This window comes from Notolepis coatsorum (genome assembly GCF_963971535.1).
Source record: "Notolepis coatsorum genome assembly, chromosome: 8".
NCBI classification, from domain to species: Eukaryota; Metazoa; Chordata; class Actinopteri; order Aulopiformes; family Paralepididae; genus Notolepis; species Notolepis coatsorum.
Window position 1 is genome coordinate 72,449,774 of NC_140172.1, and position 15,820 is coordinate 72,465,593.

The 15,820-nt window shown below is 42.6% G+C and overlaps 1 protein-coding gene across 1 annotated transcript in view; it reads left to right on the top strand.

Annotated features, from left to right (window-relative positions):
- Positions 1–15,820, top strand: part of dop1b (DOP1 leucine zipper like protein B) — a 272,141-nt gene that overhangs the window by 242,622 nt on the left and 13,699 nt on the right. Inside the window, exons 36-38 of the mRNA XM_084320857.1 lie at positions 3,598–3,653; positions 10,724–10,867; positions 13,624–13,756. Of these exons, the coding sequence (XP_084176983.1) occupies positions 3,598–3,653; positions 10,724–10,867; positions 13,624–13,756 (333 nt within the window). The remainder of the gene's footprint in view (positions 1–3,597; positions 3,654–10,723; positions 10,868–13,623; positions 13,757–15,820) is intronic.

Below are 15,820 nucleotides of genomic sequence, written 5' to 3' on the forward strand. Positions count from 1 at the left end.
TTACTGACGATCACGGAATTATAAACTACCCCCCCCCTGTTCATCCGCGCATGATCAGTCATAACGTTTAGGATCATGTACAGTTGACATTTTTTATATAGCGTGTATCGGCAACAAACGGCAGTTGATAATCTATATATGCGTTTATGCCTATAACTCACGTTCTAGGAATTACTGCAGAAAACGATAAAAACATATTTATATTCTAGACGCCACAGTATTTTCGTATGAATCTATGAATGAAAAAGTATAACGTTCCTACATCCTGAACGATAGATAATCGATGTTGAATGGGCCATAGTAATGTCAATTTAGCAATACAATTTAAAAAGTTATAGCCCTGCAAAGAAGGTAAACATCTCCATAGGCTTAGAGTGGTGGCAGAGAGTAGTATGAGACGGGCAAACTCTGTGGCAGTTAATGTGTTAAGGTGGAACCTGTGCTGCTCTAGTGTCCTTAAGGTGGAACCTGTGCTGCTCTTAAGGTGGAACCTGTGCTGCTCTTAACTCATTCAGTGCCAGCTATTAGTCTTGGCCTTGTAGCTAACGTGCCAGGTTTCCATTACATATGTTCACTGTGCGTCACTATGTTTGGAGAGCTATATCTATATTCTATATTATAGCTATGGGGACAATACTATGATAATTTGACAGTGACTTTCTTCCGTCCAAGATGCAAAAAAGAGCAAATTTTCTCATGCATACTTTGCGCGTTATCCCGTGGTGAATATAAGTATAATTTCAGAGTGATCCGGGATAATTCCTGGGAAGCGAGTTATAGGGCGCAACGTGAATTCTACTATAAGCGTTGGCGTTTCTTGCCTGGACACGCTACTATTTCCAAATCAAATGTATATAATAGGTATTATGTTTCATCATGAAAGCATTAAAGGAGGGGGGGGTCGTTTCTGATGCTTTGATTGCCAGTAACAGCATTTGTTTTGAACACTAAAAACACTGATCAGCTGGATCGGATTGAAAACATTGTACGATCAAGCTGAAATTGACGTCAGATAGTCCTTACCTCTGATCAGGGGTATTCCAAAAAGAATATTCCAATTGTTTGATCGCCATCTGGTCCATCTGATGTCCATCTGGTCCACGACATAACCCACCACAACACATGCATCTGGGGCATTTGACGCGCTTCAATGCGATTGGGCGAACCGCTCAACTCGCCTGACCCAGAAAACTGCTCCCAGAGGGATTTGAACGTAACACAGGGTAAGATATAAGGTTTCAAAGGGTGCTCGATACTGCCGATACAGCCTAGCAGGATGTGGCCGGTATTGCACTTTGGCGATCTCAGACTAATTTCCTATGGTAACACCGAGGTCCCTGGATGAATAATGAATAAAAATATTGAATAAAAGAATAAACTACCAAAACCCGAGATATCTCGGGTCTGGCAGCCAAAGCATGGCGAGTTAACCCGACTTATCTCGGGTTTGGCTATTAAAGAGTTAAGGTGGAACCTGTGCTGCTCTAGTGTCCTTAACTGTTTCAGCACCAATGACGAAAAAAGTTGGGTTATCTCGCCGGTGGTTGAGCGCCAATCACGAGAAAAGTCTGGTTTTAATCGTTATTTCTTTTATTTGCTATATCCATTCATAATTCATCCATCCAGCCTGATGTTATCATTGGGAATGGCTCTGAGATCGTAAACAGCCAATACCGCCGCCTAACGCCTTGCAGCCGGTATTGCACATCATTGGAATCCCTCTGGCTTGGGCTGTGCATCGATCTAAGATGTCCGGTCCGGATTTTCGTTCTTGGGCATGACTCACGTTAACACACGGATTGGGGACACTGCAGCACCGTGGATTCATGTGTTTTGGTGCATAAGCGTTGGAAAGACGACCGCGATCAATATTTGGAATGGCGATCAGGAATTGGATTATTCTTTTTGCAGTACATCAGATATGAGGTAAGGACTATATGTTACCAATCTTGCGTTGATCAGATGATTTTTTCACCACCATCGGAGCGTGTGTCTGTAATGTACTGTAATATAAGTCGTTACATTACATTTAGTCGTAATATAAGTCGTTGGTGTCGCTCGAAGCATATAACCCACCCCCCACCCTTTCGTGCGTACATGATTAAACATAATACCGATAATCTAGCGTTTATTTCAGAATGATTCATAAATCAAGCGAGAAATGGCACGATTTCTAAGGAAATGCAATGAAGCACGGTTTGCTGGAGTTTCTTGAGATTAGACAGGATCACTCTAAAACTATACTCATATTCACCACAGTATAAAACGGAAATGTATGTATGAAAAAATGATCTGTTTTTTGCATGTTGACCGGAATGAACTCACTGACAATCGACCTGTTTATTAGATCCATAGCTATAATATTTAATATAGTTTTTAGCCCTGCAAACACTGCCATATATCCTTATTCTTTAAAGCGCTGGCCTTCTTACCACAAGGTAAACGGCGACCTCTAGGCGCTGATTGAGTTAAGCTGGAACCTGTGCTGCTCTATTGTCCTTAAGGTGGAACATGTGCTGCTCTAGTGTCCTTAAGGTGGAACCTGTGCTGCTCTTAAGGTGGAACTTGTGCTGCTCTTAACACATTGGTTGCCAGCCAGATATGGCGATTTATCGCTTGGATGCCACCACGTTAATGAATGGGAGGGCGAGCATATTTGCGAACGCATAAACTATATCTTAAATTATGGCTATGTGTCTAATACACCCGTCGCTTATCAATGACTTGCTTGCAGTCAACATGTACGAAACTGATTGTTTTTTCATCAGTACATTTCCCTTTTATACCGTTTTGAATACAAGTATAGTTTCGGAGAGTTCTAGTAATTTCAGAGAAATTCCGCGAAAATAGCCATTTACTGGAATACACAAAACATGTTGTCATTTTCCGGCTGATTTATGAATCGTTTTCAAATAAACGCTAGATTATCGAGAGTATTTGTGTTCTTATGCACAATACAAAAGCGGGCTGAAAAATTATTTATTCGTGCCGCGCCTAACGCCACACACACACGTTGTGCAATCTGTGAAAAACAACTCAGATTAACCCAAAACTGGTAACATAGATTCCTTACCTCAGATCAGATGTTCTGCAAAAAGATTAATCCAATTCCTGATCGCCATTCCAAATATTGATCGCGTTTATTGATCCAACGTTATAGATCCAAGCTGCTTCCAGCCTCGCCAGTGACTCTGGTAACACAACACTGCTTGCCAGAGGTGGGGAAACCCTGGGAGCGGAGTTTTTCTCTGATGCACTTTTTCACTCAATCCAATCCAATGATGTGCATTACCATCCGGGAGACGATAGGGGGCCGTATTTGCCCTTTTCGAGCTCAGAGCCATTCCCAATGATAATGTCAGGCTGGACGGATGAAAAATGTATGGATATCGCTAATAAAATAAATAACGATTAAATAACGAGATCTCTCGTTGTTGGCAACCAATGTGTTAAGGTGGGGGCAGTAAGCCACGCCTTGTGTAGCTCATGTGAAGTATTGCAGGATTTGAGAACGACTTGGTCCCTTTGGAAGGTTTCTGCTGCTACTAGCAAAAATAAATGTTTTAAATAAATTCTCATTTCCTGTTTGACTTACAGATCCGTACATTCACACGACTGGAAAAAGCCTTGCTGGAAGACAAAGAAGTCTCAAAGTGAGTTAAACCAACGCTCCCTCCACACGTTGCACTTTCTGAACATCTTACTTCTCTTAAAGGGGCACTTCACCAAAAACGAATGCTGATTTATTTTGCACATAATCTCACACACATTTACAGGGGCTAGTTTTTCAAATTGCAGCCTCCCGTAGAGCAGTTTTGAAGGTGGGTAGGGATTCACATTATTTTACGGCTGTGGGTAGGGCGTTCCTCATTGATGTGGCATAATTGCGAAACGTGTTTAGTAGGGGTGGGAATCGCCAGAGACCTCACAATACGATACTATCGCGATACTTGTGTCACGATACGATAGTATCGCAATACTAAATATATCGCGATACGCTGAGTATTATTTTTTTTTATCAAAATTTTTTTATTACCTTTTTTCAACTGCAAAAAACTTTGTCAACATGTTTTATCTAATAAAATAAAGTTCAGTCTATTCATCTCACTTCAATAATTTTTATTGCAGAACATGGTATTTTCTCAAGCAGACGGATGTAAACACTGTAATCTGTGTTGCATGTACCTGACAAACTGAACTGTTTGTATTACAGTCATATTCCAACTTAACTGAATGCACATGTGTGTGTGTGGACTACTGTACTATTACAGGTATTGAAATGAACAATGCAACTTCCTTATAACATTTTAATTATTTATTTTTTTATGAATAATTAAATATCGATACTTGGCGTCCCTGTATCGATACAGTATCGCCATGCAAAGTATCGCGATACTACTACGTATCGATTTTTTCCCCCACCCCTAGTGTTTAGTCCCTTGTTTGTGCCGAATCTGGGTTGAACATGATTTGTGGAACTCCCTCTGGTGTTGTGGTCGTGGTATTCACTGACCTTTGGGAAGTATTTCGACATGTACATGGGTACCTTAGTGGTGTAGTGTTTCTTGTAGACCAGGCCCATTGCAAGTTGCTGTACTCTGTCTTCTACTCTAAGCCATCCTAGGTTGTCAAAATGGGCAGGGGTGAGGTGGGTTTTAGGAGTAAGGTCAAGTAGTAGTCTGACCAGTTTGTTTTGTGATGTCATCAGGGACATTGAATTATTGTGTTGTGTTAATTACAGCTCAATGAAATGATAAGGTAGCAGTCCCTAAGTATTGATATTTTCTATCTACATCATTTCATGGAGCTGTAATTAACACAAGGATACAGTGTCCCAAAAAGAAAAAAAGAAAAAAAATACAAACTAAATGAATGTCTGCAAAACTGACACTAACGTGCCTGTTTAAGTGATCTTAATACCTTTAATACCTTTTAATATATTTTAATACCTTTTTCCAGTGGTTAAAACACGTCTCTCATATCTTAATTTTTTTTTACTTACATTTTTATTAACATTTATAGACATACAACACTTAGACCAGGGGTTCCCAAACTTTTCAGGCTGCGACCCCCAAATAACGGTGTCAGAGAGCCGCAACCCCCACTATTATAGGAGGTTAAAAAAAAATATATATATATATATATATATATATATATATATTTTTTTTTTTTATAAATGGAAATGTATGGTTGAAACATGCAAACGTTCAAACGCACACACACTAATAAGCATTGGAGACTTTTAACCAGGGCCGGACTGGGGAAATCATTCAGGCCAGGAAATATAGTGCAAAATATAGCCCCAGTCAGGCCACTTTTTAAGCAGGGGGTCTGGGGGTCCCCCACCAGGAAATGTTTTGTTACAAAGACTTCATTTCCTGCATTCTGGTGCAGGACTTTTTTTATTTATACCCTTTAAATGCCAGTGTTTGTGATGGCATCACAAATTATTGTTAAAAAAACAGGCTACCATAATGTATGATTAGCACAGACACTGATTTTGATGGATTTTAGTTTTTTTTGTAATGTCAGATTGAAAAAAATACAATCTTTTATTCAACTTCAGCCCTGATCATAACACCACATATTCATTTTATAATTCTAACCCTTTAAATGCCAGTGTGTGATGGCATATATTTGCAATATATCAAATGCAAAGTAGATCTTTCTGGGGGGGATTATTACAGGCTAGCATGTGTCAATGATTAGCAACAACAGTTTTTTGTAAGGGTCCCGCCTCCACCAATCACATGCGGCTCCCTTTGTGTGTGTGTGAGAGCAAGAGAGAGAGAGAGAGATAGTTCTCCAACTTGTGTGAGTTGCAGTGATCCTCCTGGTTGTTCCCCACCTAGGTTATCTAACTATTGCGCTGCTGCAACTAGAAACACTGGCCTGGCCTGCTTCTAAGTTCAGTGGCCTGACTGCATAAAAAATAATTAAAAATTGGGAAATCATCTGGCGACCCCCACTTTGGGAACCCCTGACTTAGACAATACTTACAATGACATCCATAACACAACAATACACTAACATGGGCCCCTTGCATATTGCAGCCTCCCAGATCCCCATAAGAGGGACCCCCACCCCCCTCCCGCCAACACCTCTAGAAATAGGGCTCCCCCACATCCCAGGTCCGTCCCACACGGGGCCGAGCACTCAGCGACACGGGTCCCTTGAATTTAATTGGGCCAGGCTCAGTAGGGGAGAGAGGGAAGGTACACACCCCCCCCCCCCCCCCCCCCCCCCACCGAACCAAGCCCGCTACCTCCCATGTCACCAAGCACCCCACCCCACACACAACGACCCCACAACATACAAGACCCCACTCTCCCGGGCCAAACCGCGGAAACGATGCCCCCCCCCCCCCCCCTGAGTTAAGCCTGTAGAACTCCCCCATATCCCAGGCCGATGCGCGTGGAGCCGGGCCCCCAGCGACACGGGTCCCTTGAATTAATTGGGCCAGGCCCAGTAGAGGGGAGGGACCGAGAGTCCTCCCCACCGAGCCAAGGCCGCTACCTCCCATGTCACCGAGAGCCCCACACCACGCACATCGACCCCGCAACACACAAGACCCCACTGGGCAAAGCTCAGCCGCTCTGACCCCCATAAGAGAAACCCCTGAGGAGGGCGGGAGGGAGAACATCCCCATATCCATATCCCCATACAGAACACCCCCATATCCTGGTCCACCATGCGCGGAGCCGAGCACCCAGAGCCCCCACCCGCCCCCGCCCCGACTGCCAGGCCCCCGGCCCACGAGAACCCCAAGCCCAGGCCCGCAGAAGGCCAAAGCACCACGCCTCAATGGCCCCGCGACCCCAAGCCTGGTGTCCCCCCCGGCCCGGCGACCAGGCCGCGGCGGCCGAGGGCCCCAGGAAACCCCACCCCACCCATACCGATCCCACAACACGCAAGGCCCCCCTCTCCCGGGTCGAACCGCCGGAACGATGGCCCCTCCCCCCGACATTCCCCCCCACTGAACTCAGCCTGCCCACTTCTGTACCTCCCATGTCACCGATATCACTATATACATTTATTCTAACATGACTTAAAAAATAAAACTGAAATGAAAATAAAATAAGCTATATGGTTAGCACTTTGTGCCCCCGTTGGCGGTTTGGAGGGGAATCAGCACTCCTATGGGAGAAGCCCCCCCCCTAGTGACGGAGATATCCCCAATAGAGATTCTCCAAGCCTCTATTCTTGTCCAACATTTTTTTTATTCTTGTCCTTCAAATGTCCATGTGCACATTTAAAGCAAGCTATTCTAACATAACTCAAATTCTAACATAACTCAAAGAAAAAAGACAACATTTGGCGCTCCCATGGTGTTAGAGGATCTTAATCGTATCCCTCTGTTCCTCGTTGGAAGGGTGACGAGTAATGGCTCTCCTAGTGAGAGGGCTCCCCCTAGTGGCGAAATGTGCATTATATAAGTCCAACATTCGTTCTGTGGACGGCCTCAGAGCTCCCGGTCAATGTTCTGAATCCGTCTTTCTTATGCTCATGTTCATTTGTAATTGTGTCACGTGTAATCCTGTAGTTCCTTCATACCAGTCCATTGTGTATTATTCCCCAATATGTTTCCTAATCAGCGTGTCCCTTTTTAAAATAAATTTCAAATCGTTTGTCTATAACGTGTGTATTGTAAATCATAGTGTTAATTATTGCAAATTCTGTTGTTATAGTTTTATACTTCTTGGGGTAACTGTTCAATTATCTTTCCTCTGTTGCATCTATTATCATCCCCAGGTCCCCCGTGTGTATGCTTGTATTGGGTACTCTTCCACGTTGATTTTGTCTTGTATCTTTCCTTAGATCACCGTGGCCCTTCATGTCCCTTTCTCGTGTCCCTTTGTCGTTCTTCATAGTTGATCTGATTTGAATCGGTTCAGGTCCCCTCTTTTCCTCCTCCCGTCCTCCTCTCCTCGTCCTCGTCTCTCGGTTCTGGTCCACCTGCGCGCCCTCTCCATCCTCTGCGTCAGCGTACGCCTAGGCCATAGGCTCCTGCATGTTGTTGGGACCTGGTTCCTTTCTTTTTCTGAATTGTCTTTATTTCTACATAGCTCCGACGCTTCATTGCCACCTCCGTTGGATTTTTCAGTGTTACACTGTATGCTCCGCATTGCTCCTAATCCAATCTGCGTGGTGGCCTGGTTAGCCTCTGTTAGCTTGTAAGCTAGTTTGTATGTTAGCCTGTAGCTTCTCTGCATTGACATTCAGTGTCCCGCTAGCTTGTTCTACCTGTTGCATCATTGCCTCGTGTTGAATCTTTTCCATCTGTGTATTTACTTCATCTGGGGTTGCTTTTCTTTCATTTGTCCTCGTGTTCATTCTTCCTTCTTTCTTATGTCCTCGAATCTTCACTTTTTATTTCGTTTTGAATTGTTCTACTTCCTTTTTTTGATATTCATTGACCGGGAGCTCTTTCATGTGGCTGCTCACCAGAACGTCGCAAACCCCTCTCATATCTTTTAACACCTTTTTCCAGCAGTTAACCTCTTATGCATCGCAAAAATGGGGCTAGTTTTGCTTAACACACCTGACTATTGCATACCCAAAGTCATTTGAGATTTTTTTTTTTTTTTTTTTATATATTTTTTTTTTGAGATTTATTATACTTTTAATTTATACTTGTAGCACTCGGAATGTTCTTCCACAAAAAAAAAGAATCACTCTGAGTTCCAGCTGAGAGGTAGGAGCTGGAAAACATAACAGTTCCATAGCCTGACGTCTTATCTACAGTACAGGTCCAAAGTTGATAACAATCCCATGGAAAATTTGTGTTTTACAAAGGTTTTTGTAATTTGTGTACCGGCGTTAATTCGGCATGATTATCCAGAATGGCCGTCCGCTGCCATTGATTCCGAGGCGCTAGTCAAAACAAAGAACTTCCCCGGCTTCTTCTTTCTTTTTCTTGTTGTAATCAGCCCTCGCGTGGGACACCCCTGGCTCCAGAATTTCATTGGCTACCAAGGTGGTCAAAAATGTTTGCCATCAGAGGTGACTGGTCCATTCAGGACCCGGACAAACCGGACATGTTGTGACGTGCACGCCGACTGAACGTTCATTTGTGAGAAATAAATAATAATAATAATAATAAATAAAAGCACTAGAAAAACACTGCAAATGACTGTGAATAAATAAGTCAGACAGCGATGAATTAATAGGATGAATAAAGTCTTTAAACATGAATTTTACTTACTTGATTTTGTCACTATTATTCGATACAGTTTGCAATTTATCACTTCAGTAGGTTAGATGCCTCAAGGTAAAAGTGTGTTGCCTCTAAACCTCAAAAAGATTTTGATTGAGAAAGTTAAAGCACAATATAATGTTTGCAATCTGGTTCGTGATCAGATTAATATGGCATATCCATTGCATTTTTTTGTTTTGAGAAGTGTATAGTGTCACGTGGGCTTTAGTTAAAGTAGAGACTCCACACTGATGCAAAACACCAATAATTTACTAGTTGAGCTGTCGGGTACAAGACCTTCCTCAGAACACTTTGTGGAATGACACACGATCAAGTATGGAGGCATCGTCAACACAGAGTCATGAAGATAGACCAATAGAAGGTCTTAGGTCGCTTTCACACAGGGGCTGTTTGGTCCGGACTTTCGGACCAGAATTCGATAGTCCGGTTTTTCGGGTTTGTGTGAATGCGTGTCGAACTCGGTTCGCGGACCAAACAGGCGAACTCTGGTCCGCCTGAGAACGTAGGTCTCAGTTCGGCTTCATCGAACCAAACACGAACCAAATATAGGAAGTGATTATTATTACCACTGCTCGCAGCACTCACTGCAAAACAAGCACACTGCATCTAATCTCTCTATCTATCTATCTATCTATCTATCTATCTATCTATCTATCTATCTATCTATCTATCTATCTATCTATCTATCTATCTATCTATCTATCTATCTATCTATCTATCTATCTATCTATCTATCTATCTATCTATCTTATCTATCTGTGCATCTTGGGAAGAAGGAAGAAAAAATGCGGCTTATTATTATTACCGATCAATGGATCAATGCCACGTCAATACTATTATTACCTTACCACTGCTCGCAGCATTCATTCACTGCAAAACAAGCACACTGCATAATATCTCTCTATCTATCTATCTATCTATCTATCTATCTATCTATCTATCTATCTATCTATCTATATATCTGTGCATCTTGGGAAGAAGGAAGAAAAAACGCGGCTTATTATATTGTTAATAAAACAGCTACTTGTGGGCACTCATAAAAACACTGTGGTCTACAAGTTGTTTAGCGAGAGGATGGTGGTAATGTGCTTCAATAGAACAATGGATCAATGCCATGTCAAAACTTGCCTCCGCTCCGCTGATCTGGAGGACTCGCAGTCACGGGCTCGCAGCCACACACACATTTCCACTGTCCAATAGACAAGCGCCCTTTTCGACCGCGTGACATTGTTCAGAAGGTTCGGTCCGCCTCACAGATTTCTATGTGAACGCAGGCGAACCAAATGAAGAATGCAACAATGTTGCAACTTCACCCCCAGAACCGCACCGAGTCCACCAAAATTATATGTGAAAGAGACCTCAATACCTCTTTCCAGTTGTTAAAACACGTCTCTCATATCTTTTGATCAATCTTTCCAGCTGTTAAAGCATGTGTCTCATATCTTTTAATATCTTTTTCCAGCAGTTAAAGCACGTCTCTCGTCTCTTGCTGTGTCTTCCATGCAGGCTGGCCAAGGTGGTGCGTGGAGCCCTGGAGAGGAGCGGCCAGGTGCATTTCACTCAGCTGGAGCTGGACATGTACCTGTCGGCCTGCAGGTTCCTGGACACTTCGCTGGCGTTTCCACCCGAGAGGATGCCCCTCTTCCAGATGTAAGAGTCTGCTCAGCCTGGGTTAGGGTTAGGATGCCCCTCTTCCAGATGTAAGAGTCTGCTCAGCCTGGGTTAGGGTTAGGATGCCCCTCTTCCAGATGTAAGAGTCTGCTCAGCCTGGGTTAGGGTTAGGATGCCCCTCTTCCAGATGTAAGAGTCCCTGTCTGCTCAGCCTGGGTGCTGTTCAGGCAAACTGTACCTTGACGTTCTGAATCGAAAGGTGCACTCTGAGAATTCTGGTCACTTGGGAGTGAGGGATGTGTGGACTCAACCACATACAAGCATATACTTGTATACTTATATATGAAATAAGCACATACTTTTAACCTGTTAAGCCCTAGCCCTATTTTCTGAAAATCCTCCTAAAAATACATACCGGTACCTAAGTAAATGGGAGATTGCTCCACTTCTACAAGGAACATTTGCATGTTCTTGGTATCTAGGGACATCTATGGATCTCTGGGAATGTATTCCCAGTGTCAGACATATTTTGTCTTGTTACTAGGCTTGAGTAAATTGTAATGAACCAAAGGAGAATATTAATTATTATTATAAAAACAAATTCCCATCTTTGGTGGTGAATAACACCATGCTAACATTGACCTGACGTGAAAAACGTGGAAAAGCTCATTCAGCACCTTCTTGAGATCCAGTGTACTAAAAATCTAAGCAAATTAATAAAGGGCAGATTACTTACAGGGGGTTTTGTTGATACAGTACTGAATTTGGCCATCCGAACACATGCAATTTGAAATATTAATATAGAATATCAGGCCTATAAATTACCTTATTATGGCCAAGTCATACATCTATGGATCGGGCCAAATATTTCCAATGGCAGAGTTAAATCTGGATTTAGTACCACCAAGCGCCCATTACAGGGCAGCAAAGACCATGAATGAAATCTACTGTAAGTACAGTTACTTTTGTATAATGTCCATAGCTCCACCATTTTTCACCGGATTGCAATGCAGATTTTTTTTAGACGTTCACAGAAGGGTAAAGAAACAATATACGTTGTATTTTATGGCAATAACGTTGAGGTTTGTTCCGTAGGGCTGCACAATTAATCGATTTTAAATCGAAATCGCGATTTGGAATGATGCAATTAGCAAATTGCCAAAAAAAAGAAACGCACTTTTTTTATTTTATTTTTTTTACATTTATTTAACCAGAAAGTCCCATTGAGATACAAGATCGGTTTGGGAGAGGGAGGTAAGGGGTTTTAGATTGTGTGTTGTGAAGTTTAGACTTCAGAGAGGGAGAGTAAAGTACAGAAAAAAACGTACCGTTGGGTACCGGTATCGATTCCCAGGTCAAAAGAAACATTTTCAGGCTCGGTGTCCTGAGAAGACCCACCGCATAGGCCAGATCCAAGCCGCATTTTACAATAAACCTCTGTGGGGCTGCTTTAAAAAAATATATATTATAATCGCAAATTTTATCGCAATCGCAATCGCAATTAGATTATTTCCCAAAATCGTGCAGCCCTACTGACCCGTAACAAAATGAAAATCACATCAGAAATATTACGTGAAAATGGTCGGACTTCCTTTGCCGGCGGCTGGTGTGAGCTGGGTAGTGTAGTTTTATGAATTTTGACATCCATCGAAAGCCCTGGGTCTCCTCTTTCTTAGGACTACTACTATTTCATGAGTGCTTTTTCTTCTCGTGTCTAAATTGTCCGTTTTCCGGTGCATATGCGCAGAGATTTTTTTAAGTTCATATTTCACTAATAACACTTAAAATCATTGGTAAACAAACGTAGTGCTGAAAATATACACTTTGACGGATGTTTTGATAGGGTTAGGGTCTTTACTCTTGGCTACATTTGAAAAAGAAACGTAACATTACTTAATACGGACTGTATTGATCTATTTATGACGTTACATAAATCTTGTACCGGGCCGATCGGGTGTAAGGGGGCGACAGTGGCTCAGGAGGTAGAGCAGTCGTCTGGTAGTCAGAAGGTTCCCGGTTCGATTCCCACTCCTCCCAGGGAGCGTATTGAAGTGTCCTTGAGCAAGTCACTTAACCCCTAATTGCTACCGATGAGCAGGTTGATACCTTGCATGGTCGCCTCTGCCGTGTGTGTGAATGTGTAAAATGTGAGGAACAAATTGTAAAGTGCTTTGGATAAAAGCACTATATAAATGCACCATTTAAAGGAAGGCACCAACATTATGGGAAATGTGCTTTACCGTCTTCTGATTCTGGAGATGTTGTCTGTGTGGCATAACGTTGGCATGTTCCTTTTAAATAATTTAATTTAATAATGGTCATTTAAATATGTTTCTAATACTTTTATTGTTGTTGTTATTATTGGTGGCTATTTTGTGATCCGTTACTGCAGGTCATACAGTAGTTCACCCGTCTTTGATGTTGATATTACCCACTTTAAAAATAAATAATAAAAAATTATAAAACATAGAATGATACAGATTACCCACCTCGTATGGCACCACTGCATGAGTGTTCAGCTGTAGACTGACAGGACAGATCAGGAGGTAGAGCGGTCGTCTGGTAGTTGGAAGGTTCCCGGTTTGATTCCTCCTGGGCAGCGTGTCGGAAGTGTCCTTGAGCAAGACACTTAACCCCTAATTGCTCCCGATGAGCAGGTTGGCACCTTGCATGGTTGCCTCTGCTGTCTGTGTGTAATTTATGTGAGAGAATGTGTGAGTGAGTGAATGGGTGAATGTGAGGAACAAACTGAGAAGTGCTTTGGATAAAAGCTGTTATATAAATGTGTCTCTCAGGTACCGCTGGGCGTTCGTCCCGGAGGTGGACGTGCAGCGATACGGCGGCCCAGAGAACGGCCTCCTGGAGGGAGAGCAGGAGAGCAAACCCCACGTTGTCAGAATACTGGAAGGAATACAGCAGCGATATGGAGTAAGACCACACACACTGTCACATTATTTTCGATTTTCTAATTAAGTTTCAAGTTTCTTTATTAGTTGTCATACAGAAGTACAGAATACTTTTATACAAAATGCTTCTTTCTGTTACGCTCCAGAGACTGTGCTAGACAAAAATAGATAAGTATAAAATAAAATAAGTATAGCAAGTAAAAAATAGAAGTCACGTACGTAGACACAAGTGTTCAGTATGTACATATGTACAATGTTCAATGCAGAGTAGAAGTAACTGAGTTACCATACAATATACTATACAATATACTAATATACAATGTTAGATTGGAATATTGGAACCTATTCAACTCGATCGAATGACTGGATGGTTCTTAGGGTTCCTCAGATTTGTTCTGAGCTAGGGAAGTCAGCCTTTTCCTTTGATGCCTCTAACTCATGGAATGTCCTTCAACTCACGCTAAAATTGGAGGTTCTCCCTTCCCTTGGAATGTTTAAATGTATGATTTCAGACCATTGTGTGACTACCTGTAACTGTTTTAGTTGATATTTTAAAATTATTTTTAAACGTTTTTAATTTTTTTACTCTGGTGTTTAAATTTCTGTGAATATTGTTTTTATTATGTACTGTACAATCGTCGTTTCTGTAAATGAGGGAAACCTCAGATGCTTACGATTTTAAATAAAGGTTGAAATGAAATGAAAAAATATAGTGCAGAAATATAAAGCAGAAATGGGATGAGGTACAATTTAGGTACAATTTACAGTAAGGTGTAATGAGGTATGGGTTGTAGTGCAAATTCTTTACCAATTAATATAAAGTGTGTTTAGGTGTTCTAAAGTGTGTAAAGTGGGTGCTGCAGTGAGTTGTTTGTTTAAAGTGAGTGTGTGTGTGTGTGCTGTGAGTGCATTTGATGGTTGTTACATAGTGTTATTGTTCGTTGAGCATCCTGATGGCCTGGGGATAGAAGCTTCTTCTGAGTCTTTCTGTGCTTGCCATGAGACTCCGGTATCGCTTGCCTGACCGCAGCAGTTCAAAGAGGCAGTTGTTTGGGTGGCTGGAGTCTTTGATAATTCTCTTAGCCTTACCCATGCACCGCTTGTTGTAAATGTAAATTACATTTAGAATTTACATAAAAACAAGATTCGAACGTGAACTGAGAAATTAGAATTCGAATTTCTTTTGTACCCATTGAGTGCCACGCCCCTTCCGGGAAGTGACCCCATCCTTGCCGTCCATTAACCCCATGTAAACGTAGTTGTACTTTGTAGACCTAAACCTATATTTTATAGTATAGCTATGGGTCTAATAATGCCGTCGAGTCTCATTGAGCTGCTGCTGGTCAACGTGCAAAAAAACAGATTATTTTTTCATTCGTACATTTCCGTTTTATAACATTTTGAATATGAACATAGTCCGGCCGCTTCTGAGCAATTCCAGGGAAAAGACACGAAAACAGCGTTTTTGTGTAATTCAATAAACACATTGTAATTTTTCGCCTGATTATCGGATCTTCCTGAAATCAACGCTAGATCATCACTATTATCCTTTGTCGTGCACGCATGCAATGTGATTTAGACCAGCGCGCCCCCCCCCCCCCCCATCCTGCAACCTAACGGCATACAGCCAAACAGCTATAACTCAGATAGCTTCAAGGGTGGCGCAGTGGGCAAGGCGCTCGCCACCAATGCAGGAGATGCTGGGTTCGAGCCCAGCTCTCGGCGTTGCTACCTGGTTGTTCATACTAATACAATTGGCAGTATTAGGGGGTGGGAAGCTGGTGGGTGGGGATCAGACGTTGTGGACAGCGACTCCTACAGGTCGGTTGGTGCAACTGCGCAGTAGAATCAGGAAGCGACGGGGGCGGCGTGTCCCTCCCACGCAGACCCTCGCCGCTGAGAGATTGCGCTGTGCAGGTGAAAAGATGCGACGGCTGCCTCCTCGAGTACCGGAGGGGACACGTGATGCAAGGCTTCGTCCACATTGCAGCCGGCTTGTGGGAGGCATGGCCTAACAATGTTCGAGACAGGGGAGGGTAGAATTGGACAATACGAAATTGGGGACGGGAGAAAAAGTAGATTAAAA